The 27,652-nt window shown below is 40.5% G+C and overlaps 1 protein-coding gene across 1 annotated transcript in view; it reads right to left on the reverse strand.

The window, feature by feature from the left end:
- Positions 1-27,652, reverse strand: part of MTREX (Mtr4 exosome RNA helicase) — a 55,258-nt gene that overhangs the window by 24,012 nt on the left and 3,594 nt on the right. The window contains exons 3-17 of the mRNA XM_063128062.1: positions 27,199-27,265; positions 26,024-26,086; positions 25,008-25,120; positions 23,004-23,178; positions 22,550-22,640; positions 22,320-22,444; positions 20,875-20,973; positions 19,717-19,819; positions 19,456-19,587; positions 17,896-17,975; positions 15,661-15,771; positions 14,240-14,341; positions 13,481-13,606; positions 2,407-2,557; positions 935-1,107 (exon numbers count right to left, since the gene is read on the reverse strand). Of these exons, the coding sequence (XP_062984132.1) occupies positions 935-1,107; positions 2,407-2,557; positions 13,481-13,606; positions 14,240-14,341; positions 15,661-15,771; positions 17,896-17,975; positions 19,456-19,587; positions 19,717-19,819; positions 20,875-20,973; positions 22,320-22,444; positions 22,550-22,640; positions 23,004-23,178; positions 25,008-25,120; positions 26,024-26,086; positions 27,199-27,265 (1,711 nt within the window). The remainder of the gene's footprint in view (positions 1-934; positions 1,108-2,406; positions 2,558-13,480; positions 13,607-14,239; positions 14,342-15,660; positions 15,772-17,895; positions 17,976-19,455; positions 19,588-19,716; positions 19,820-20,874; positions 20,974-22,319; positions 22,445-22,549; positions 22,641-23,003; positions 23,179-25,007; positions 25,121-26,023; positions 26,087-27,198; positions 27,266-27,652) is intronic.

Below are 27,652 nucleotides of genomic sequence, written 5' to 3' on the forward strand. Positions count from 1 at the left end.
GGATGGGGCTACACTCCCCCTGAAAGACTGTGTTCGCAGTTTAGGGGTGCTCCTGGATCCGTCGCTCCAGATAGATGCGACAGCCAGGAGTGCCTACTATCAGCTTCTGCTGATACTCCAGCTGCACCCCTTCTTAGAGTCAGAAGACCTAAAGACAGTAGTGCATGCGCTGGTAACCTCAAGGCTTGACTTCTGCAATGCGCTCTACATAGGGCTACCATTGTACCTAGTTCGGAAACTTCAACTAGTTCAAAATATGGCAGCCAGGTTGGTCACCGGTACATCTAAGGGTGAGCATATTACCCCAACAATAAAATCACTCCACTGGCTGCCAATTAGTTTCCGGGCGAAGTACAAAGTGTTGGTCATTACCTTTAAAGCCCTAAATGGTTTGGGTCCAGGTTACCTGCGGGATCGCCTTCTCCCATATAGTCCGCCCCACACACTCAGGTCCTCTGGGGTGAACTTACTTCAGTCAGCTAAAATTAGGCTGACATCAGTTTCCCAGAGGACCTTTTCTTCTGTTGCCCCCAGATTGTGGAATGGCCTGCCGGAGGAGATTCGTAAAATTAACTCTCTGTGTGATTTTAAGGCAGCTTTAAAGACTAGCCTTTTCCGGCAGGCCTATCCAGATCAATGTAAAATCATGAATTTTTAAGATGTATTGATTCCTGTTCTAATGTTGTTCCCCGCCTCGATCCAAAGGGAGAGGCGGGTAAGAAATATTATTATTATTATTATTATTATTATTATTATTATTATTATTGTTAGTCATGACTAATGTAAGTCTCATTTATTTCAATGGGTTTACTTTAAGTATGACTAAGTCTGGATCTAACCCATAAATTGCACATTGTGTTAACTACACGTTAGAACCTGCAGGCCCAGAACCTCAAGAGTGGAGCAGCACTAAAGTTGGTTAAAAGCAACTTACTTTTACCAGCCTTCCTGGTTGTAAAAACGGCAAGCAGTACTTCGGCTTATGAATGTACTCCTCTATTTCTTTGCCCAGTTTAGCAAGCTGTTGTCTGATTTTATAGTAGATTACCACATTTTCTTCATTTGGAATTTCAATCTCATTATACTGCTGTTCCAACTTATTTACCTCTGTAATTAAATATTGTGAAATAAAACTGAATATATCAATGGCACGCTATTACAGCACACTATAAACATGATTCCTTCCCCAAAAGAACATGCTATCCATGTGCACAGAAGTCCCCACAGGGCTTTAAAAGCCTTTTCCCTTTCTTTGTCCTCCCTCCCTTCGTGTACCAGGGTGTTACACGGAATAATCCAGTGCAATGCCAATATGAATGCCAGGGGAGGGGTAGAACAGGGCTCCTTAATGCTCTATGCAGATGCTTCTGGGTGTTGTGCCCATGCAGGAAAGCATCATGGTGTAACATTTTAAGAATTATTTTGTTAAAAAATATGCGATAGTCACTTCTAAGGATCTCTTCATACATAGCAGTTTAAGTGTACACTCAAGACATATTTTATCTTTTTCATTTTTAAAGTCTGAATGTGGCAGGCATGGGTTTGAAAGCACATGAATCATATAGGTCAGAAAAAATGGGCTTTGCAGCACGTACACTTAAAAACTCGATGAACCTGTGTGTGAGAAGCCTGTAGTGAGAAAGTTTATTTCAAACAGCCAAATCCTAGGAGCTTCTACAGGGAAGCTACTGCTCACAGAATCCAGTGTAAGTGTTCTAGCAACATGCCAAGACAACAATTTGTTCCTCTTTGCAGGAAAAAGGATCCATCCCTGATCCCAGCAGAGATGGCATAGCTGCATTTCTGCCACGCCAATGCTCCTTCCCAGGAGTTGCACACCCACCTAGCACAGAAGGCAAGGTGGCTGCCAGGCCCTGTACAAGATCCAGAAGGGCCTCCTGAAAGACAGCCTCAGAAGCAAACACTACACTTGGAGTTATCAGTCATTGCAGCTGAATCGGCATGGTGGACAAGTACTTACCACTGCTTGGGATGCCAGTTTCAATTACAGCAGACTAGACTGTAAGTCAGTGACAAACTAATAAAAGAGCCACATTTGAAAACTCATCTAGTTTTCTCATCTAGGTCTCTAGCCAGAGATCCAACAAACTGGGCAACTCATCCTGTCTAGCTGGCTTGTGTTCTGCGATACCCAAGGTATATGGAAAATTCCTAATGAAAGTGAGAGAACTTTCAAAATCTGCTTGCAATTTGGCATTGGGAGTCTGATGTTCAAAGGAAGGAAGTCAAAAAACCTGCTGGGCATTTCCAAGCTTCCAATCACTGAAGCTAGTTCTTGTCAATAAATTAATAGGCTCTCTGAAGAATACTGTGTTAGTAAGCCCTCGAAATAGACATAGTATTAAGTATATTGTGCCAAAAGATTAGGTATTTCACATAACTTACTTTCAACTACTCCTGGAATAGCTCTGTAATGCTGGAACTGGTAAAAAGATTTTTCTAACATATATTCTGGATTAATTTCTTCTACACGCAGCAAATTTAATACCATGTTGTATGTCAAGTGGAAAGCACTGTTTAGAGGGTCAGCAGATCCCTACAACAGAAAAATAAGATTAGCAAAGACAGGCAGCATGGAATATTAGATGTTAAAAAGTTGACCTTGGGGGTTCAATTGGAAGCCTGCTATTTAATCTCCCCAGTTTATTCTATATAATAGGTTGGATCCAATGTTGGTCATCCACTAGCAGAATGGAATTCCCCTCCTCTGCAGTCCTTGGTGCTCCCCAAAAATCTGCTCTGGAGGGTTAGTGGACCTTCCAGAGCAGATCTGGGGCATGGGCAGGGTACTACAGGAGGAAAGAGTAGATGAGGAAATCCCAAGCTGTATAGGGCTTTATAGGCCATAACCAGCACTTAGAATTGTGCACAAAACAGACTGGAAGCCAATGGAGTTGTTGTAACAGGGGAGCTGTATGCTCACTGTAACCAGCACAACACCTTCTTATTACTGTCATAACTTGTACACTACTCATTTCACCAGTTCCCTGGCCAATTTAAGAACGATGCAAAAATACGGCTGTCACTCAGTTTAAGACATTGATTAATGATATTTGCATATGAATCATTTCTACAGAAAACTGACATTACAACCCTATGATGGCCATGTGTTAATACTTCCATATTGCAGGTAGGGAAGACTGAGAGAGAATGATTTACGACAACTCTGTAAATATTCCCACACCTCAGGTTGCGGTGGGGTTACAACCACCATGAACTATTATCTCTGCATTTGATAGAAAATAGTCTGCAACAACTCTCTAATAAAGGCTTTAAGAGCTGTCACATACTTGCTCTTTATTAGTGTAATAAAGCTTTCATAGCTACAGGTCTCCACTGCAATGCCACACCATGTACAAATGTTATTAAAATATAGTTAATTAGATTACATAGATGCAGGCAAGAGGCAATTACACAGGATATACAGATATTGCAATAATTGAGTGGCATGCCAGTTACAGAGATTTAACATGGGAACTGTAACTTGTCTTGGCTGGAACCATGCACAGGATGTATGAGAACTCTCTTTTTTTTTACACAATTGTTGCCCATTCTTTAAACTTTGCTTACTTTTCTTTTCTTCTCAGTGGATTCCTTGCACCTCCACCAAAGAAAAGGTCCCAATTTTTCTCTGTTCTCATAAACAGACTGGGGAGGAGGAAGAGGAATGCCTCTCTCCTTCTCTTCATCCCACTCTCCTGGTCCAGGATGGGGGTCACTAGCTGCTTGGCTTTGCAGCTGTGGTGAATCGATTGATGGAGAAAGGGGTGGAGGAGGACCAAAAGAGGAACGGGAAACTGCTGAGTGGTGCCTGATAAAGAGTCAATGGCCATGGAAGATCCCTCCTACTCCATTGTAGGAATGCAAGAGCACTACTGGCACCCTTTAAACTTCTGGCCCAGTTTTATAAACAAGAGGCAAATCACCAACAGAAAGCCATAAGCATGTGCCTCTTGATGGTGGATGAAATCTAAAGTTCCAGAAAGTACTGTCGATTCCCTGCTGTTTATTACCAGCTTCTATTAGGGGTGGGCAACCTGTGGCCCTCTAGAACTTGCTGTCCTAAAACTTCCATCATCCCTGACCATTGGCCATGCTAGCAAGGGCTGATAAGAGTGGATTCCTAAAACATAGTGGGGGGCACAAACTGCCAGCTCCCATAACCAGCAAAACCCTTGCAAAACACCATAAGCAAGATTATGGATGCATTCAGCTTCCTACAGGATAGCTTTTTAATATCTTGATCTGGCTAATTTGCCAGTTTCGTTCAATATTGAAAACTACTAGTTTTTGTGACAGTTTCACAAAGCATGTTGCATGAAAAAAATATTTTGTTCTTAACCCATGGTTTGCTAATTTTATTAAGTGCCCTCCGTTTCTGAGAGGTGCAGTTCTTCCAAGTCTCTCCTAAATAATCAATGTACAGAATTATAAATTATGGGCAGCCCCATTTAGAAACGAAGGCTCGAGTCCTAAACATGCTTACGTGGAAATACATTCTACTGAAACCCAACAGGATGTCCGTAACTGTCTATTTATCCATTCTATACCATTTCAAAACACAAGCTGATCATTTCCCTTTAACAAGTCTGACTCATTTCACTTTAACAAGAGCAATGTTCTGTTTCTTTTAGGTTGCTTAATGGGTAGGTAGGTCCACAGACAACCCAAAATAATGGTGCAGTACTATGGGAACGAGCCCTAGGCTCCATCCCCTCCCCAAGTGTGTTTACAACTGCAGTCTTAACAGAGCAATTCTACCAGCAGTTATGATAGTGGGGGAGAGACAGCCATTGATGGAGTGACTGCAAAATCCATTGCCTGCCATTCCATTGTGGCCAGGGTAAGAGATGGGGGGGCAGTTTTTCCCACTGACTGCAATAGGAAGGAATTTACTATGCCCATCAGTCCCTGGAGCATGGGTGGGTGGGATTGAAGTGGTTTAACAGGTGGCATCTCTGTGCCTGGTCCCTATGCACCATTTTCTTACCACCTCTGCCAGAAGAACATTAATGCCAGCAGAGCTGGACTTTGGGTGGAACATCGGGTGATATAAGTGTCATCTCATCAGTGTAGCTCTATCTCTGCTACCAGAGTGACACTTACACTGCATCCTGAGGACCCTCACCTGGCCTACAGATGAAATTAGGATTGCAGCCTTAATTAGCTTTCTGGGTTACATTCACTGCCAAAACAGGATGAAGCTGTGGTTTGCAAGGGGAGAAGGAAGTGCATGAGCATGAGCCTCATTCCAGTAGCTTGAAATTGCATGTGAACCCACCCATGAGTAAATTAAAATGAAATAAAATGCATCCAATGAATAAAGGGCCCCTGTATTTATTCTGACCTGTGCTAAGTAAGAATAGCCTCTACAGCAGGAGTAGGCAACCTGTTGCCCTCCAGATGTTTTGGACTACAGTTCCAAAAATCCCAGATGACTGGCCATGCTGGCTGGGGTTTATGGGACTTGTAGTCCAAAACATCTGGAGGCGAGAAGTTGCCAACCCTACGATACAGCAAACAATCTCAACAATAGAATAAAAACTCCCATGTATGAAAGCATCACAAAAATTCCTGCATTGAGCAGGGGGTTGGACTAGATGGCCTTGTAGGCCCCTTCCAACTCTGCTATTCTATGATTCTATGAAAAAGCACTTACTAACACTGCTGAATGATCATACAATGCAGACAAAATGTATTTTGTCTCGTAAAAAAACTCACTAAAAATAGGAAAATAGAACCACATCAAAATGCCATTTTAACTCAATGAGAAGACTGCATTTGAACTCTTTTAAGTCAATATTTGACTTAGTATTTGAAACAGCAACTATTTGGTTTGTATTATTTAATAACGATTCCAACCTTTCAGAACATCACCATAGTAATTTGATACGCATGCAGTTTAGAAAAGAAAGGATCTATTAAAAAGCAATATATGCTGGCAAGAAACAAAAATGAGTTTTCAGTGCAGTATCTAAGAGAGCACAAAAAAAACTACGAAGAGATAGTTCTCTCCAGAATGTGCGGCTTCAACCTTAAGAGACTTTAAAAAAAAAACTGCAGGAAACAATAACTGAAATAGAAACAAAACAGGATCACAAACCAAATAAGATTTAAGAATCCAACAGATTAAAAATAAATGAATTTTATTTATTTATTATAATCTATTATTTATTTAGTAGTAGCTCACTAACTACTGATATTAAAAGAACATAAGAAGAGCCATGCTGGATCAGACCCAGGGTCCATCTAGTCCAGCACTCTGTTCACACAGTGGCCAACCAGCCATCGGCCAGGGATGAACAAGCAGGACATGGTGCAACAGCACCCTCCCACCCATGTTCCTCAGCAATTGGTGCACACAGGCTTACTGCCTCGAATATTGGAGATAGCACACAACCACCAATGATAGCCATTGATAGCTTTTGCCTTCAGGAATTTATCCAACTCCCTTTTAAAGCAATCCAAATTGGTGGCAATCACTACATCTTCTGGCAGTGAGTTCCATAGGTCGTGCATGTGTCTGCAACAAAACCACCACTTCAGAAGAGACTGAATATTAAATTTGTTTAGGTTTACAGCTGTGACAAATGTACAGAGAAATTCATAAGAAATAAAGTTGCTGCAACAAGAACAGAAAATGTATGGCCCTGGTCAGCAAGTTATTTTTAGCAAAGGCATATTGTGAACTGATCAAGTGCTGAAGAGCCAACAATATTAGCTCCGCCCATTAACTCATTCGCCACTTGACAGACACAGGCAAGGGGCTCTTTAACCCACTCTTCCCTTAATATGGCAAAGACTGAATTGCTTGTTTTTCTCCTCATCTCTCATTCTCTCTTACTGTCAATGATGTTACATTTACTCCAGTCAAGGAAGCTCGTAGTCTTGGCTTTATATTTGATTCCTCGCTCTCCTTTATTCCTCATATTGAGGCAGTAGCTAAATCCTGTGGTTTTTTCCTGTATAATATTGCCAGGATTCGATCATTTTTGTCTGTCTCTTCTGCCAAGACGCTTGTTCATGCATCGGTTATTTCTCGGTTGGACTACTGCAACCTTCTTCTCACTGGCCTTCCTTCTTCTCACATCAGTTCATTGGTTTCTGTTCACCACCCTGCTGCTAAGATCATCTTCTTGGCCCGCCGCTCTGACCATGTTACTCCACTTCTGAAATCTCTTCATTGGCTTCCAATTCACTTCAGAATCCAATATAAACTTCTCCTGTTGACCTACAAAGCTTTTCACTGTCTAGCTCCTTCCTATCTTTCCTCTCTCATCTCACACTATTGCCCCGCTCGTGCTCTTCGCTCCTCTAATGCCATGTTTCTCACCTGCCCAAGGGTCTCTAATTCCCTTGCTCGGCTTCGTCCATTTTCTTCTGCTGCCCCTTACGCCTGGAACACTGTTCCAGAACATTTGAGAACTACAAGTTCAATCGCAGCTTTTAAAGCTCAGCTAAAAACTTTTCTTTTTCCTAAAGCTTTTAAAACTTGATTTTGTTCTGACTTTTATACTGTTAGTTTTACTCTACCCTGTGCCTGTTTGGTGCATTCTCTTCCCCTTCTTATTGTTTTATGATGATTTTATTAGAATAGCCTATGCGGCAGGGTTTTGCTATTTTATTGTTTTACTCTGTACAGCACCATGTACATTGATGGCGCTATATAAATAAATAAATAAATAAATAATAATAATAATAGAGGCTTAAGCAGTTTCCCCCTTAAACGCTTCAGCTGCTCATTCCTATTTGCCGGTGCCATTATAGCAACACTTGAAGATTTCATGTAGGCAGTATTTTTAAGTGAACAACCTCATTCTCTCCTCCTGGATTAATACCCAGATCTCAACACAGTTATCCTTCAGTTTTTTGCCCTTATATGAATTCTCAAAACACATATCAAAATGGGAAACAAAAAACTGCAAATTTTAGAATGAAATATGTACCAAAATGTGCATTTTAGGATAAAGCATGTATAAAATGCATACTTTATGAGTTTAATTTTAAATTGCAGATTGATGCATAACTAGGATGGAACTGACTTATGAAACTCGTGGGTTAGAAATGGGACTGATCCATCCATCCCTAATCATGGCTCATCAGGGGTAACGAGCTGCTGAAATGGTCTTTAGCATCCTTTCAACATCTGGCACATAACATAATTTGATCTCTTTGTATATTCTTGGGCAGTATCCAACACTTAAGCTACTCACGTAGCGCTAGCGCAAGCGACTTCTAGCGGTCCACCAATAGTGTAAGCTGGTGCAATGCGTTTTCCAGGGAAATCCACTGCACCAACTTATGTTATCTGCATAACACCAGAGGCTATTTACGCTAGCACTATGTCAACAGCAAAAGTGGACCAGCAGTGCTGGACGCTGTCCCTTGTTTTCTGAAACACTTTGCTTATGACTCCGGTGCTATAGAATGCTCTCCTTCAAGAGGTTCATTTATGATCTTCCTTGGTCTCTTTTTGGAGATATGTAAAAGCTTTTTAAAATTATTATACTAGGCTTTGGGATTTAACTTGAAATATGCTTCTGACTTGCTCTGAACTAATTTTACTCTGGTGAATATTGTTTTACTGTTTGATTATTTATGAACAGCCTTGGGAATTTTGTTGCTGTTGTTAGGCACAGCATATCAATACTGGATATATAAATAACATCTCTTGCTCACTCGTCTGAGTATGCCAAGACATAGGCTAACAGGAGGGAACACATGAGCAGCATAAGAAAAGTATTCTAGCAGAACTTCTATTGCTGCTGGCATGTATGAATGCGCACATTACAGAGCCCTTGACCTGGATTCTGAAGCATGCCAAAGAAAGCAGCCAACACGCATAACCGGTGGCTTTCCTAAGGCTTGGTGGCTATGGCCAGGTCCTTTGATGGTCTTAGGGCCACCAGTTGCCTATCCCTCTGGTAATATGAAGGCAGCTATGTATGAACAAAGCCACATGAACAGTTAAATTTTCTGAAGAAAGCAAGACACAAATCCAGGGCTTTGAGGACGGGCTTTATTTGTTGAGTGCATCTCACGTCAGGTCTGAAAGTGATGACAGCTCTCTATGACTCCCTCCCCCCCTTTCCTCTCACACTTCTACTTGTTGTTATGGCCTTAATGGCTAAAATAATAAACATTTAACTAACACTTTTACTTTAACATCCTTTCTGATATTTTTTTTTAATTGAGAGGCACTCAGCTGGGTCAGTAAAGGCAAACTGAACCATAAAATACTTCACTATGACCAATTTGGCAAACAAGAAGCAATTCCCAAGGAACTTGGTTTTGGCAATAAAGTAATCTGGCACCTGCAGAGTGGGCGAAGAAAAAAAGGAAAATACTAATAGCTCAACATTTTCCAGAGACGGAAAAGTAGAGGCAGGATCCAAATGTACCTATCTAGGCTACATAGTATATGACAGGCGCGGACGAATGAGTGTGTTGCACAGCCTGGTTTTCTTTCTTTTCTAAAATATCCCTATAGTCCACTGCTGTGATTTAAATGTAGAAAGGAAGAGTGAATGCTTGGAATCTCTTAATAGTTTAGGCATAACTAATCTGTGTTAAGGGATCCTAAAGTGCGCGCACTCTCAAAAACAAGCGCACTGCTGGGTCAGATTGCCCTGTGGGAAAAATTCCAGGAAAGACAAAGACCACTTCAGCCCCTCCTGCCCCAGCTGGTCTGTCTCTCTCTTCCCACACAGGGCCATCTACCATCAACTGTCCTGTGGGAAGGATTCCAAGAAAGAAAAAGAGAGGGGGCAGGCAGGCAAACACCATTTCAGGCCTCTGACCCAGCTGGTCTGACTCTCTCTTCCCCCACAGGGCCTTCTACAATCAGCTGTCCTCTGGGAAGGATTCCAGGAGAGAGAAAGGCAGGCAAACACCATTTCAGGTCCTGACCCAGCTGGTCAGTCTCTCCCTTCCCCCCACAGGACCTTCTACAATCAACTGACATATGGGAAGGATTCTAGATGAGAGAGAGAGAGAGGCAGGCAGGCAGACACCATTTCAGGCCCCTGACCCAGCTGGTCTCTCTCTCTCTTCCCCCACAGGACCTTCTACAATCAACTGTCCTGTGGGAAGGATTCCAGGAAAGAGAGAGGCAGGCAGGCAAACACCATTTCTGGTCCTGACCCAGCTGGTCTGTCTCTCCATTCCCCACACAGGACCTTCTACAATCAACTGCCCTTGGGATGGATCCTTATGAATTGGGATTTTAAAGAAATGTTTATAAGGATTTCATTGATGCATCTTTATCATACTTGTAAGCTGCCTTGATTGGATTTCTCCAATCCCCTTTCCTTTTGTGTCATGTCTTTTAGATTGTAAGCCTGTGGGCAGGGACTGTCAAGAAATACTTTTGTAAGCCGCCGTGAGAGCCTTTTTTGGCTGAATGGCAGCATAAAAATCCTTAAATAAATAAATAAATAAATAAATAAAAATAAATAATTGTAAAAATAATAATAAATAAGACATCTTTGTCAAAATAGATGTGTTCTATTATAGTCAGAGGAACCATTAATGAATGTGCTACTCTACTTTCTAGAAGCAGAAGGTTCACAACATCCTGCCCAGTAATCTTAATATACTGTAAAAGTAGCCTGCCTGGAAGAAATTGTTTTAAATAATCTTAAAAAAAAAACTTGTTTCAATTGCACTGCCCTGCACCCCACCAAAGCAATGGACGTACGGACAGTTGCCGAACTGTCTTGGCAGCCTTCCTGCCAAGTCCTCCCTGCCAAGCTCTGGCTGGCAGGTCACATCCTTTGACGAACCGAGATCCTATTATGTTTTCCAAAGCCTGCCCACACATGTAGATGCTTGGAAACATATGCGAATGAGCTTGATGTAAAACCAGACAAGCCTGCAATTAAGTCTGTGTGTTCAGCTGATGTTTATACATGGACTCTACACTGCTGGACAGATTCCACTCCAGCAGCTTATTTGAAAGCTTGTGTCTCTGTCTTGCAATAAACAGTGAGGTCAGAGGATGACTTTCAATGAGAAATTAGCTTTAGGGGTAAATAACATAAAATATAGGTTCCACTTCTAGAAAGGAAAATGGAACAGGAATGTGCAACGTTAAAGCGAAGTTCTCAACACAAAACATTTACATTCTTTATGAAGACAACCAATTGTTAGAGCATCGGTCATAGAGGTGTGTGGGAGGTACACTTCAAGTTATGACCCCAAAGGATCACATCGTTATGTTCAATTCTCACAGGTTTCAACAGACTGTAAAGGAGAAGATGATTCAGGACCCCAAGCTAGAGAATTACGTTCCCAATGGTATCAGTGGATGTCTGAACTAAGCTGCTACAAATGACAGCCTGCAAAAATTCATGGAAAGATTTACAAATTACTGCAGGGATCCAAGGACTGTGAACAGTGCTCAACATGCAGACTGGAGCTTTTCAGGATTGCTCTTGCTACTACAGCCCCTTTCATGCCCTGAAGAGCTACTCCTCAACGCTGGGGGACTTTCAGGAGAAACATTCAATATGACACAGGGGACTGCAGCTCAATAAAGTGTGAGTTCTCCAATACTTGTGGAAGTGGTTTGTGTGCTTGCACGGGCCTCTTGGGATCCCAGCCTATAAAAGGAGTAACGGAGAGGTACAACAGCCTTCTAAAGTTTGCTAAATGCCTGGGGACTCAAGGTTTGTGTATTCATAACAATAATTCAGCGCTACAAAAATCAAGCTTTCTAGCTGACCTTCCTTGAAATACAGTCTATTAATTAAATGAAAATAAAGTAACACTGTATTTTTTGGATCTGGAATACATTAGCTACAGCTTAGGTTTACAATAAATGTTGTTGTACTACGATAAAAGTACTTAACACGGTGCTATCTAAACTGGTATATGCAAGAACGTATTTGCTCCATTTTACTTACAACAGTTTAATGAAATTGGGAATTACCATCATTACCACCCACTCATGTATTTCCTCTCACTGAACTTTTAGATGTGCTCCATCTCATGGGCAGGGGGGGAAATGACTCTTTTGTCAGCTTTCAGCTACAGTGATTCCAAGTCCTAATGAGTGATTCAAATGTATTGAAGCAAAAACCATACAGATCATTTACTGGCATCACTCAAGGAAGCCAAACAGAGTACAAGATGCCCATTTTCTTGCCTTCTTGGGGGCGCAAAATACTGCAATTAACATGGGTCTGCCACCAAAAAACTAGCATGTAGTCCTAGTTATTCCATTTCCCAGCTTCACCATGCTGTGTGTTTCTCCTCCTCCTTCTTGCTGCCACTGGCAGGAAAATGCACAGTGCAATGACATCAGGACAAAGGGAAAGCGTGTGGAATGGAGAGTGGTTGGAGGGGGACACTCAGCACAGAGCTGACATTTAATTCTGCCTTAAGCCTAGCTGCATGTTTTGAAGGGAAAAGGAAAGGAACCTCTCGTGCAAGCACTTGAGTCATTGCTGACTCCTAGAGGGACGCCTGCTTTCACTGACGTTTTCTTGGCAGGCTTTGTAGCGGGGTGGTTTGCCATTGCCTTCCCCAGTCGCAGGTACCTTTCCTCCAGCTAGCTGGGTACTCATTTTACCAACCTCGGAAGGATGGAAGGCTGAGTCAACCTGAGCCGGCTGCCTAAGAACCAGCTTCCGCTGGGATCGAACTCAGGCTGTGGGGAGAGTTTCGGCTGTAGTAATTGCCGCTTACCACTCTGCGCCACACGAGGCGCAGAGTGGTAATGTTGTTGAAGGGACAACAACATTAAGGTGGCAGCTATCCAACTGCAGTACACGCAAAGGTACTGTTCAGAAACTAACATTCTCCTTTGTACATTGGACTCCCTACCCTCAACCAGAAAACTAAACTCACAAAACTGAACACTCACAACATTACCCACAAAGTGTGCTAAACTATTCTAAGTTTTTAAATCAGATCCTGGGATTTCTTATTGCTGATCGTTAAAATTGTTTATGTATGTGCATGTGTGTATGTTGTCTGTTTATACATTTGTATATACATGGTTTTTATATTAAAAACAATATTGTATTTTTAAAGTTTTCAATCTCTGTAAACCGTTCAGAGCGCTTTGGTCAATCAGCGGTATAGAAACGCAATGAACAAATAAATTCACTGTTGTATGTGGAAGGGGATCATCTAAGGGGGTCTGATGTCTTTTCTTTCTCATCCTGTAACTCTTTGGCACCTATTCTACAATAGTGCATGTACACACAGAGCGCTATTTTCAGTTTATATAGCAATCAAGAGGTGCTAACTAAGTCCTGGCATGTTGTCTAAAACCTAGAATGCCCCCAGTAAGACAAATGAGGTGTAAAACTGCTCCTGACTCACATGAAGATTACATGATATGAAGGGTATTTTGCACACTACTGATGAATGAAAGTTGATATTAATGAGCAATATACCGTATTACATTTCATATATATTTCAGAAAAATCCTAGTCTAATATCAAGGTACCTTTAGAAGCTGTTTTCCAACCGTTGGGCTCATCTTCTCATCCACCATAAGAATAACTATTCCTCTATCATCCATGCCTCGACGTCCGGCACGACCAGACATCTGAATATATTCACCTGAGGTGATCTGAAAACACGATAAAATTCGAAGAATATTGATAATACTTCTATATTCTTATCTTTCACTGTCCCATTTTTTGTACACAGTGCTGTACAAAAAGAGGTCAAGACAGGGCCTGCCTGCAGGCTCTCAGTCCAACCGTAAGACAGACAAAAATGGAATGGGAAGACATCTACAAGATGAAAGGTAATGGATGAGTGAGAATGGAAAGTACCTTTTAAATACAGAATTTCACACATTTATATATCAAGACTAGGAAAGCACTTTTTGAATACCGGCTCGGCTGTTAATACTTCAGGAGGAAGAGAATTACAGGCAAAGGGAAACAACAAAAGAGAGAAGACAGAAAGTAGAAGCAGCAGCCTTAGATTTTCAAATTTGATGAAACAAAGCGGATGAGGAAAAAGAAATGTTAGAGATAAAAGTTAAATCAGAGCAATAGAATGTAAATATTTGGAGCCAATGTCTTTAGAATGAACAACACTGAAAAATCCACAACTAGGCTGAACATGCTAAATGGTAGTTGTCTTTAGTCAAACTGTTTGTTGTACTCTTAAGTGACTGTGTATGTCTTCAACTATCTATCAAGTCATGCCTTTCCAGTATGGGCTTACGTACAACATGTTGTAATTTGCTTACCCATCGGAAATCTTTTCCATCAAACTTCCGAGCACTTGTGAACAGCACTGTCCTTGCTGGCATATTTATACCCATAGCAAAAGTCTCTGTTGCAAATAAGGCCTAAGTAAACACAGCAATGAATAAATACCAAAAAAAGCCTGTTATGAAGCATTAAAATAACAAGATAACTAAATGAATTTCTCCTACATGTAAATAGTCTAGAATCCTACTTTGCAGTAAAGATAAGCAACTAGAGGCTAAAGTACATTGCGCACTTTGAGAAACTGTCCTGGATACCATCACAAAATGGCTTACAGGAGGCATGGCAAAGGACAAGCAACCTCCTTAAAAGGCTGAGTGGAAAGCAGAGGTGGGAGCTTATCCCCAACATGCTAAACAACTCTTTTGAACCCAGTTTTCAGCACTAAGAGAAACCTATTTCACAGTGATCTCAGCTGTTAGAAAGAAAACATATCAATAAAAAAAAGTTGGAGATGCACCTTGGTGGGAAAGGTGTTTGGGAGTACATTGGGGCCCACGGACAACACATTGCATATCCCTGCTCTAATCAGTTCTCAGAGGCTTAACACCTGGGCCTCTGATCCCAAAGATAAACTTTTTATTAGCCATTAAGAAGCGCATGCCCATCAGATAAACTACAGGCAAACGGCCCTTAAGCTACATTCTGAAGCATGGACAACAAAGGTGTGTTGATGTTAAACAGTCTGGCTTGAATAAGAGAAAATCACTAATAATAAGCAAAGGGCTGTCAAAATTTCTGTTACTCTTCAGGCTCAGTTGCTGAGGAGCAATTGACCTGTGCCATGATTTATTTTATTTATTTATTTATTACATTTCTATACCGCCCAATAGCTGGAGCTCTCTGGGCGATTCACAAAAATTCCTACGGCTGCAAGTCAGCCAGAAAAGCCCATCTTGTTGGCCCTGCAGCTCTGGCTTGATGCAATTCAAAATTTAGCCAGCGGTGGGACACCCCATGCCCAGGGGTCAAATCCAGCTCTCCTGGGTTCCCCAGATGATCATGCCCCCTTCTCCTGGGCCCCATAGCCTTTTCCCCCAACCACTGATTGCTTGATGGTTTCCAAGGATTTGTTAAGTTCTTCCTCCATGCTAAAAAGGTGAAATCCCTTTCGTAAGGTTTAATCTACTGGAAGAGCTTCAAGCTAAAATATGGTGGCATTTGGGGGTTCGCCTCTTTTGCCTTTGAATCTGCCCACCACTGGAATCTCTAACATTCAATTCAGCCCTCAGGCTGAAAGAGGTTCCCTGTCTGATTTAGCCCCTGTGCAAAAATTGTTGCTGACCAGGGCTTTACAATATTACCTATGTGATGCACACATTATTCATGATGAATGCCCTGCTCATATCATAAAACTCAGCAAGCCAGTAATTTACGATATATGCTTAATAGCGCATACCTTTATCAGTCCTTCAGAGAAAAGTATTTCTATGGTTTCCTTTAGAATAGGAAGTAAACCCCCATGGTGGATTCCAATGCCACGCTTCAGAAGTGGAAGCACATGCTCAACCTATGAACAAAAATTCACATATATTTCTCCTCCAAAATAAATGAAATGTAGTAACATGTAACTCAGACTTGTAAGAAACCATATACTTCATTACTGGTGTTAAACAAGATTTTTTTTTTTGTTAGGCAAGGAGATTTACCAAAAAAATGCAAAATGCAAGTCCAGTGTAAAACAAACAAAGGACAAAAAGTTGCCTAGGATTGAACTCCAGCTATTCAAGATTATACAAAACATTATTTTTAACCTCATCGTGAGCGTTCTGACAAAAGCAGATGTTAGATACTATTTTTTTGGTGACCATCGAATATAAACTCCATTTAATATACAATTCTCAAAAGGCACAATAGTTTATGGATGCTTTATTCCCAATCCTACCCCTTGTCAGAGTACATGAAAGCCAATTTTTTGAAGCCACAAATGTTTACAAGCTAAACCTAACATTGCAATGTATCCAACTGCCATATGGTAGTTTTATACAACTCTGACCTACTAGAAGAAAATATTATAGAGTTGTATCCAACAATATCTTCCACTCTTGGAAGGCTCTTTAATACAGTGACTGCCTCCATAAACAGAAGACAGGGAACGACATTTTTGCTGATTCCCCCTCTACGCTGCCACACTCCCCACAGTCCAAACTGCTCCAGAGGAAGTTCGTACAGGAAGACTGCAGAAGAAAGGGAAATGTGTGTGAAAATCACCTCCCTTCAACCTTCCACTCACAGAAGTGTTTGCTGGATCAAAAAGCATCCATGGAAGGAAGGACACCACTGAATAGTACAACCCAAAGTACTTGAAGCATAAAACCGGCGCTCAGGGAGGTAGCTTTTGCCAGAGCAGGCATAGTCTCTCTGCCAAATCCCATGCCCCAGTTTCAATTAATACAAGATTTAAGGTCATTTGTACATAGTGCATGTAGCTGAAATGGCTAGGGAATATTTACTGGTGCACAAGATACTCTATATTGTATAAACTAATTCAGGGACTGACATCCACAAAGTTACCTCCTCCCCTTTGCCCTGTTCATCAGCAGGCAGTCTAGGCACAAGCCTGACATTTGTTCACTCGCTAACCCAGGTTCCTCCTGACAGACGATCAGGCTCTTTGTGACTTGCTGTGGCTTGTTTTCCCCTTAGTCCTCCCACCCACTATTGGCACATATTCCACAGGCCTTTGCAGCATGACCTCAGCAGCCTACCCGCTGATGAACGCAAATGTGCTCATTAGCAGAGAAGACTGGGTGTGGTTTTTTTGCAGAATTTTATTTTTCACCTTCGGGGAGTTTTACACGTGCCTTTTCAGCGGTGGCCCCCCGACTGTGGAATGATCTCCCTGATGAGGCTCGCCTGGCATCAACACTGTTACCTTTCAGGCGCCAGGTCAAGACTTTTTTCTTCTCCCAGGCATTTAACAGCATTTAACAATGCTAAGTTTGTTTTCTAACGGCCCCCAGAACTGTTGTTTTTAAATGGATACTGTTGTTTTTATACTGTTGTTTTTATGTTTCTGATGGTTTTTAAATTTTGTCTACTTTTTTAATGTTTACTGTTTTTAACTTTTGTAAACTGCCCAGAGAGCTCCGGCTATGGGGTGGTATATAAATGTAATAAATACATTAAATTAATAAATAACTCTTTTTTCCGACTTTTGTGGAGAACTGAACAAATTTAATATATACATTTTACCTTTTGGAAGATTTGGACAAATGTAACTTGCACTTCAGCAGATTTGCATAAAAAAGTTACATTTCTGCAAATCTCCCTGAAGGTGGTGGTGGTGGTAAGGTGAGCCTGTCCAGGGAGGTGACAAAGTGGAGGACAAAATTACCAGAGTCATTTCAAGATATAAGAGAGGGGATGTTGTCAGCAAGATCATGAAGAGTGACCAGGAGGTGGGTTTTTTGGCCACTTTTTGCCCTGAGAACAGGCTAGCCTAAACAAGTCTACTATAAGACATGGGTTCTCTGGGCAGCTTGTTTGTGGGAAAAAAAAACACAATGGAAAAAACTGCACCAGGTTCAGACATCACGCTAAGCCATCCTGCAACCACCCATGGTGACAACCCAACGTGGCTTAGCATAGCATGCAAAGTAGGTCAGTGTGTTAATTATCTTTAAATACTCACTTGAGGAAGTTTTTTGTCTTCATCAGACAAACAGTCTATTGCATTATTAAATACTTCTTCAACCATTCTTTTTTCTTCATCTGAAAGAAGAAAAGCCCATGAATAAACTCTTTGTCCCTACAACAAACTACCTTACTTTTAAACCAAATGATGTCAAAGCCTCAACAAGAAATTCACTAAAATGTTATATGTGCAAAAGAATTTTACTCAGAAGTATTAGTGGAAATGCGAGAGAAGCTGGTTACAAGCTCCTTCGCAACATGTTGGGCAGTTCAGATTTTTTTTTGGGATCTTCTGAGATCACTCTGCCCCACACAAATTATAAAATTGTAAACACAGGCACGATAACTAAAGCCAATTTCTGGTACTTTAAATAAGTTTGTAAAGCAATTAAACATTAGCTACGTGTAATAAGAACAAGCAACAATTCTTGTTTTGATTATTTTTTCTTCTGTCAAACGCTGAAACACTAGAGGAGCCATTAAAAAATTGGTAGATCACTTTTCTCTCCTGCAGCAGTGTATTTTCACATTTTCTGGAAGCATGACAAGTAGAACACATTTTCTGTGGAAAATGAGCTCAGCAACATTGTACTTTATAAATGTTCCAGCTATTCAAATTGTTTCAAAATGGAATTGGCCTAATTGAGTAATCAAGTAAAATGCAAACATCAGAAGTCCTTTTATTATACAAAAGATACTACTGAAAAAAAATGGAGGGAACAATCCTATGAAAAGGGATATTTTATAGACAATGCTGGTACATGGCCCATTAACTATCATTCTCTGGGATGTTAACAATAAAATGTTTAAAACCGTAAGATTAAGACAACCCTCAAGAATTATGTAGAATAAAACAGCCACGGTATAAAAGTAAAATAAATACAGCCAGCACTTTCAAGATGCTGGCCTGGGCCCAAAGAAACATGAAACTAGTTCTGTGAGCCAATGGGGCTTTAAGATTCGTTTTTAACTCAAATGGCAGTTCTCCATTGTGCATAGCAAACTGGTTTTTAACTGGGAGAGAAATTTTAAAAGCAGTTTGTGACATGTCGTAAGGGGCATTTGTTCAAATAAAAAAGGTTAAATGCCAATGGTCCAGCACAAGCTGCCCCTCTTTAGAACCTGGCCACTGTAAATCCTATTCTGCCATTCACAGGTTGCAAGCACGAAGGAGAGCGTTGAAACTTGCTCTGTCTCCACCCCCTCCACTCACAACCTTTCAATGTTAATGGGGGAAGGTCTATAGCGGAAATGAAACCACATTCAAGTGAACACAATTACAAAGCTCCACGCAGTTGGGAACCCTGCTTTGTCAAGGTTCCGGATCACATGAAACTTCTGTAACTTCATTCACTTGAACACATTTCTGCTGCAGGCCTTCCCCCATCGACATGGTGGAGATCGTAAGTGGAGGGGGCAGAACCAGAGCACGCATCCCTGCTCCCCTTCTTGCTTACAACTTTTGAACAGCCAAATGGAGCTGAAGTAAACCAGCAATTAGAAGTAATGCCAATTTATGGTAGTTAAGTCATCAATTAGAACTGATTAATACACACACCTGTGTTGAAGTCCAGTTTTGTCATCTGAAGAGCATATGCTTCACAATCTTTCTTACTGAAACTGAAGATGATTACAGGTTGGAAATTTCTTTCCATGATCATCTTTACAATCTTAAATACATTTGATGGACCTATGAAGATAGCAAAGACAGCAAAAAGTTTAAGTTTTGGTTGAAAACTTAAAACTTACGTTTTGGTTGAAATAAGCCAATTTCTGGCTTATTTCACAACAATTTTTCAACAGAAAGGTTAACACCCACCTTTTGTTCCTCCTTTCCTGCCTTTCTGGTCTCCTTTAGCTAAGTCACCTGCATCTCGAAGTACTTGCATAGCTGTATTAAAATTATCTTCCCTAAAATCACCCTGGGGGGAAAAATGTAAATTTTGTTAACGTATGTTTAATCTGCATATGCATTATTTGTATCTCATAATCTGTGTCAGGAATTACAGAATTTGGGACTCGATCCTAATTTGTATTGTAAGGACCCATATTTACATTCACTAGATATATATCCTGCTTTTTGACCATCAGGTCTTCAAGTCCCATTCCAATTTTCTCCCCTCTGCTATTTAAGCAGACGCATCCTCTTGTCTTAGTAACTATGTGGGTTAGGAACTTGGGCAGCCAGGATAGAAAAGAAACAGAAAGCACATTGTCATTATTCCACAGAAAGTAGGTCTCCATATTTTTGAGAGCCACCACATAATCCCAGCTAAGTAGATCCCTACAGTCCCAACAAAGATACACTATGGAGATATCACAAGCTCAGTGGCTGAAACTCTATCCATGTTTTAAAAACACAAATAAAATTTTAAATAATTACAACTTATATGATAGGAAAATGTGACCTCATATTTCAGAGAACTGCATTATAGAAGCCTTTGATATAAACTAGACATAAACTAGACACAGCTCTCAGATGACTATAGTACTCATTCTTTGAGTGCTGATCCGATTATAGCTAAAAAGGCACTGTTCATGCAAGAGAGGGAGGTATCAGTAGAATTACAGAAACCCCATAATTTGCAGAAGTACAAAAAGCTTTACAAAAAACCCTAGTGGGCAAACCCAAAGACAACCCAGTATAATCCAAATTGTACATTAGTTGCAAGTCCCTTTTGTAAAGCACATTAGCCCAGTAAAAACTTGCATCCAAAGAAATGCACAACCAAGTCCCCGTTTTGTTCTTCTGTGCTGCACGGCAAATCACTTTTAAAGCTGAGGGCAGATTCAAAAGTAGTCTTTGAAACGGCACATGAGTTTGTTCGTTAAGAAATCAAATATCCTATTGAGCACACAGAGCTCTTAGATGTATCTTTGTTCTCTGGATCCAGGCCCTTAGTCTTCATCCCACATCTTAGTATTTAAAATTACAAGCACAACATCATCCATTCCAAACAAACAAACATTTCCTTACATTTTCGTCAACCACAAGGTGAAGTCCATCTCCCCCTGCTGGGAAGATATAATGCTGCAGAGGAGTGGGCCGATAATCTGTGTAGATCACATGGCAAGGCTGGCAGAGAGAAATGCATTATTTAAAATAAAGTGCTTTTATACAAAATGCAGTGTATTTACAATTCTTAGCTCCTGTATTTATCCTTATAACAATGCGAGCCAGATTACTAAAACCGTGTTCAGTTGGGGACAAGGACGAATGGCAAAGAATTGCCAAGGGGATTATTCTGCCAGCAATTAGTTTTAAAGTAAACACCAGGAATTTAAGCCCTTACTAAGCAGTTAAAACTAGGCTGCAACACACACTTTCTTGAGAATAAGCCCTGTTGAACTTAGCAAGACTTATTTTTGTGTAAATACATAGTATCCAGCTGCACTTAATGTTGCCATACGTCCTCACATTCTCTCTCTCACACTCATGTGAACTTCTGTGTGTACACAACAACCAAGATGGGCCTTAGCAGGCCTTTAACTGGAGGTGTGGTAACCACAGCAGATTTATGGACTCTGCTGTTACAAATGTGGAATAGCTACTTCTAAAATGGGAAAGTTAGTCAAACACTCATTCAAACTCCAAAGTGTAGACTTTATTTTTACATATTTCTGTTCTCATGAGAAAAATGGCTGTGTGTGCAAGGTCTCTCTGGGCAAATACAGCAGATTAATTTACATCTAGCTAGCAATACAGAGAAGCATAGTTCAATATTCAAAAGCAAAAAAGTTTATCAAAGGTGATCAAATAGTGGTTAACCTGTCTGGGTAGTGGGGACGCTTCAGGATTGGCCCATTGTTCTCCCTAGAGATTTTGATTGGCCAATTCAAAGGTACCCTTATGGGTTTGTCAGCATGGCAATCAGGCAAGCGTCTATATGCTTTCCCTATTTCAGGGAGCAACCCTCTTTCATCTAAACAAAGAGGAAACAAATATATTCTAAAACTCCGGAGGTTCAAGATCCTCAACAAAGTTCCTTGCAGCTTTTCAGGCCTCTTTCATTTAATCAAAGAGGAAACAAATATATTCTATACCTCTGGTGGTTCCAATTCCTCAACAAAGTTCCTGGCAGCTTTTCAGGCCCTCTGGAACAAACATGGATTCTTGGGCTAGAGCCTTAGGGTGATGCCAATAGAATCCATAGGGCTCAATACATGCACCAGAGAGCCAGTAAAGCTAAAATGTCTCTGTAATGGTAACCCCGACCAACTCAATTCCCATTCCTCATGGACAGTTCTGTACCACTTAATTTAACAAAGGAAGTTTGTTTTGTATCATTTTACCTAACCAATGTGTTTAAGAGGATTTCTGCTTCAATACTAAGACTAATTCATGATCCACATCAATGTGAGCTAACTGTGGGTGGCAATTCTTTCATGCACACATGCGGTATAAGGTATTTAACATTTTACCTGTTTGTGAAGATGGCATATCCATTCAGCAAATTGGCGTGCGTTTGGGATAGTGGCAGAAAGGAACACATAGTGAACATTGTCTGGGAGTAAAATAATGGTTTCTTCCCATACCACACCACGTTCTAGAAACAGAAAATTCACAAGACAAGTTATTGGATAGCATAACATCATTTCTATCATCTTTCTGCAAGCATAAATCCATGCACAAATAAGTAAATACAAAATACCTGCATCCCTCATGTAATGAATCTCATCAAATATAACCCAAGCAACTTCACGCATGACTTCAGAACCTCTGTAAAGCATACTTCTCAAAATCTAAAAAGAAAAAGAAATGTGTAAATGATGCACCTAGCTGATAAACTTTAATTAGAGCAGAAGACTTCAGGAGACACAGGACACTGTAACTTAGATTATAGACAAGAAAAGGCACAATGACAGAGGGGAAATTAAGATGATTTAGCATAGTGTGCTGGCTATAAGTTATCTTTGCTACATCTCTGTTTTGCTCTCTTTAACACCAACTGGGTATCTCATGCTACAATCTAAACACATTTACTAGTAAACACTATGTAATAGTGAACATAGTGGGACTTAGTCCTGAATAACGTGAAGAGAATTAACTGGCAGTCTAACAGCAAGCGCTAGGACCAGTACAGGGTAATTAACAACCAAGCTTACCTCTGTCGTCATTACGAGACAAGATGCTGTCGGATTGATGGTGACATCCCCAGTCATCAAACCAACATCTTGAAATTCTTCATACATCTCACGGTATTTCTGGTTGCTCAGAGCTTTAATAGGACTGGTAAATATCACACGCTGTTTTTCCCTTAAAGCCAAAGCAATGGCATACCTGCAGTGCATATTCAATTGAGTACTCATTATAACGAAGGATTATAATTAGCAACACCTTACGTTTCTATAATGTCTGTCAAGAGTTTTATAGAGGAGTTACATTGAGAAAAACAAACAAAAAAGCAAGCACTAGGCCAGCTGATATAAGCAAGAAAATTGATCAAAGATTCTCAAGTGCTTTAAATCTATTTCCATTTGGTGTTACAATTCAGATCCTACCACCTATTAGTAACCTTCCCCAAATAGACATAGACTGAGAACCAATTCTGCAGTAGTACAAAAATAAATAAAGGACAACATGTAGGTATTTAAGAGATCATGGCTATGCTACTGTCTGACTCATGATGCTCTCAATTGAGCAAGAAAGTAAGCAAACCTAAAGCAGTAACTAGTTTAAAAATCTTGTAAGGAAATATAAATATATCAGATGAGTCTACATTATTGTATTATATGTCCATTAACAACTGAAACTACTTGCTGGTTAAGACAGACAAAAAGACAAAAGCAGACAGTGTGCCATGCTGTTATACCAAGGTGGGCAAATGGAGCTGGGTTCATATTGACTGGGTTCACATATCATAATAAGCCGTGGTGGTTTATGAGTGAAGGTCAGAGAGGCATGGGCGATCCTATGTGGTTATTTCCCCCCAACATGCCATCCTGAGAACCCATAGCTTGTAGTAGGGTTGTTGAAGATAGCTCATTGTGATGTCTGAACCTGCACCACAGTTTATGCTAAGTGGCTACAGAACCACTCAGTAAGAGCTGCAAAAAAGCCCATGCCGCTTTTTGCAATCTTGGCAGTACTGCTTCCAGCCTCTCTCGCCAATGACTACCTCTCTATCGATGTCAAATCTTGCCTTCTCTTATAGAAGTTGTTATTTGCTCCTCCACACTTGTAAAGGAGCGCAAATTTAAAAAAAACAAATTAAGAATTACAAACATATTAGGGGCACTCTCTGGTGCCCTTTCTTCATGATTTCTAGAAGAAAGGGAACAAAATCATCCTAGCGCTGAGAAGAGATGAGGGAGAATGGCAGCTGAAGTAACCCCAGCAGTGACTGCTCCAAGGAGCTGCGAAAGGGGGGGGCAATATCTCCCATTTCTGGATTGGCTGGAGACTCAGGTAAGTGCTGAACAGGTAGAGCACACTGAGAAGTGTCAGTTCAACACTTAAGGCCAGAAGATCACATTGTCAAGGGGGAGATATTGTGTTTCCCCTCATTTTGGTTCACTTATTCTATTCACCTTCACCCACGCCCCCATTTTCGGTGATTCTGAATTGCGCTATATTTCTCCCTGGTCCGCTATATTTCTCCCTGGTCCCCAATTGTGCAATTCTGTGGCACTGGGGGAAAAAAGTGGAGATCAAAAAGAGGTAGTGATCGGAGCTGGTAGGGGGCCAGGCTAAGGAGACAAGACAAGAAAGGTTGCCACACAAAAAACACTGGGATACGTGCAAGGAGTGGGCTGGAGGGCTGAGGTGTGCCTGATCATCTGTTGGGATAAACATGCGTTGACAAGCAAACAACCAACCATGGTGGCTTATCCCCAGGTTGGCTTTATCGTGAAATGCAAATTGAACCATTCTCTCTATTTGAGAGAGACAGACAGGAAGACAGAGTCACAGAGAGAGGGAGAGAGAAACTGCCTTGGGTAACAAAATTAGAAAGCTGATATTAAAAAGCAGCCAGAGATCATCTAGTTACTTGCAGGCAATTTTCACTCACTACAGGCAGCCACAGGAGTGTGTTTTAGTAAAACATACCACAAAAAGAAGGGGGGAATTATTGCATTTATTTTTAAATCTACCACAGAATTACTTACTCTGCACACACCGTCTTCCCTGCTGATGTATGAGCAGACACTAAAACTGACTGATTGTTATCCACACAGAGAATAGCCTCTCTCTGAAAAGCATCAAGAATGAATGGATATTCCTGAAAAGAAAACATTTTATAATGAGTATCTTACATCAGTCTTTTTTGTACAATGTGAAAATAATTTTGTTTAGCGTTAAATGATATAGTGGTAATTTCCCCCCAAACCAAAAACAGTATTTCAGTTTTCTATTACAGATTTAGACCAAATGATCATAAACCAGTACAACTATTCTTTCCTATATTATGGAGTGGAGCTGAGTTTTAGTTTGAAAAGGCTCTTTTCATCTATACTTTACACTTCCAAACACGTAAAAGCTTGATGCTAACACTACAAGTTGGCACATTTCTGCAAGATATTTTTGCAAGATGCTGATGCTTTGTTATTATAAACGCTGCATACACCTTAAGTCCTGAACTGAATGTAGTTGCTAAACTCTGGGAACGGATATCCCCAACAACTCTAATGCAATTACGGTGATAGAGAAGTTGATGGTCATGAAAAGATAGGATATGAAGACAGCTTTGCTACTTGGTTTGGCTGGTTTGAATTTTGGATATGTCCAAACTGCAAGATACAGCACCTTTGAAATACAAGAACTTTCAAATATAAAGACACACATCACTGTCTAAAAATAATCACCCTAAGAATTCTTTTTCCTCCCTCAACTTGGTTTCCTCTTACTCCAACTTTCAAAGAACATCAAAACCAAAGAGATGTTTAACAACATGCAAATATATTGCACAGGACGTTTGGGACAAATCCATGTTATTAAAGATTGAGAGAACACTCATCTGTCCAAGCATGATATTCCCCTCCATTCTTTCCCATGATCTATGAAATTAAAAAAGTAAGGGTGCAATCCTATGCATATTTAGACAGAAAAATGTCCTACAACTCCTGGAGAATGCTGGGAATTGTAAGATGCATAGGATTGTGCCATAAGACCTTCAAACACAAACCTTTGCAGCTTTTCCAGTTCTTGGCTTTAAGGCTATGAAGTCTTCATCTGCAGGAAGAGCAACCTAAGGGGGGAAAAACTTGTAGATGTAACTTTAAAAAAATCTTACTGCATATTTCCATCCACATTTCAAACCAGTATCCCCTCACCAACAAGAAATTTCAAGAAAATTTATAATAAGAACAAGTAAAGAAATGGAAAAAGGCACTTCCAAAACAGACCTCAGAAAATGCTAGATTCTCTCTCAAGAACAAAGAAAGCACCCAATGTCTTTGTCTCAAAAAGAAACCCATTTCAACAAACTTAAACCCATCTCAATGTCTTAAGTCAATAAAGCCCACCACTAACGGAGTCCCACATTTTTTAATCATTTTTTTTTATCAGCTTGCTATTTACTCTGGGTAAATTTCTAAACAAAACCAATACCATGTTGAACTACTGATGAGCCTGGTCCTATACTCTGCTGCTGGTTTCCAAGCTAAAATGTGACAACTTTTCTCCAGGACTGGCAGCTCTCTCAGCCCATTGTGAAAGAGTGCTGTAAAAGGTGCTGTCAAGTGGTGGGTCAGTGGTGGGAAACATAAAACGGCCCATAGCCCCTACTAATGCATCTTAAGCCCATTTGCAGTGGCCCAGATTTACTGCAACAAATTAATGCAGTGAGATCGTTCTCATTTTTTTAAAGCTCTGTCCAACTTTTCTGTTTAAGCTGTGGTAGCTAAAATGGTGAATTATCATATTACCGACCTCAATTATACTATCTACCTAAATAAAAGTCATTTTCTGTGTGCTTCTGCTATCATATTCTAGCTTAGCCAAGAAATGGAAACCCGGGCACAAATATGTAGCTCAGGGAAGGGGCAGCTCAGTTCTCAATGGTTTCCATTTCCAGACACTGCAGTTATGGAGGATACATGCTTAGCTCTCATTGAAAATGTGTCCATGTGTACCCTGTAATGTAAGCTATGTGATTTGTACCCTGCCTTTCTACCAAGAAAAATTGCACTCAATGCAGTTAATAAGGCTACATACTCCAATAGAGGAAAAGTACAGTACTTCAATTTAGAATTTAACATCATCAGCACACTACACTAGACCACTTTTAAATCTCTCTTATAAGAGCCAGGAAATGCATACAAGTGCAGTATAGACAACAAAGCCCTGCATTGCACTCACCTCATGTGTACAACTTTCAACAGTTTCAACGGCTTGTACCTTTACTTTTGGCATCAAGTCTGCCAAACTGAAAACAAATGCATAAATTAGTACTAGCAACTCATAGTGTACATAATCATGTTATGGATGCTCTTAATTGACCAGTTAATTACAATGACATCCTAATTGAATCTTACAAAACAATGATTCTAACCCATATTTCAGCTGACTGCAGTCATGATTAAGTATTTCCAAATGTGCAACTACTAAAATTCATAAGCCAGTTTACAAGACTTCAAAGCAATTTACCACTCACCTTGTCACCTCGGGCTAGTAATGACTGCCCTGGGCTCACAGCAATATGAAAAAAATGCACCTATATTCCTGCCTGTTCTCTGCTCTTCTCCCTCACTACCATTACAATACTATCCCAGCTGCCTCTCCTAAAGCTGGAAGCATCCCAGAGAGACAAAAA

Source organism: Elgaria multicarinata, chromosome 6 (genome assembly GCF_023053635.1).
Source record: "Elgaria multicarinata webbii isolate HBS135686 ecotype San Diego chromosome 6, rElgMul1.1.pri, whole genome shotgun sequence".
NCBI lineage: Eukaryota > Metazoa > Chordata > Lepidosauria > Squamata > Anguidae > Elgaria > Elgaria multicarinata.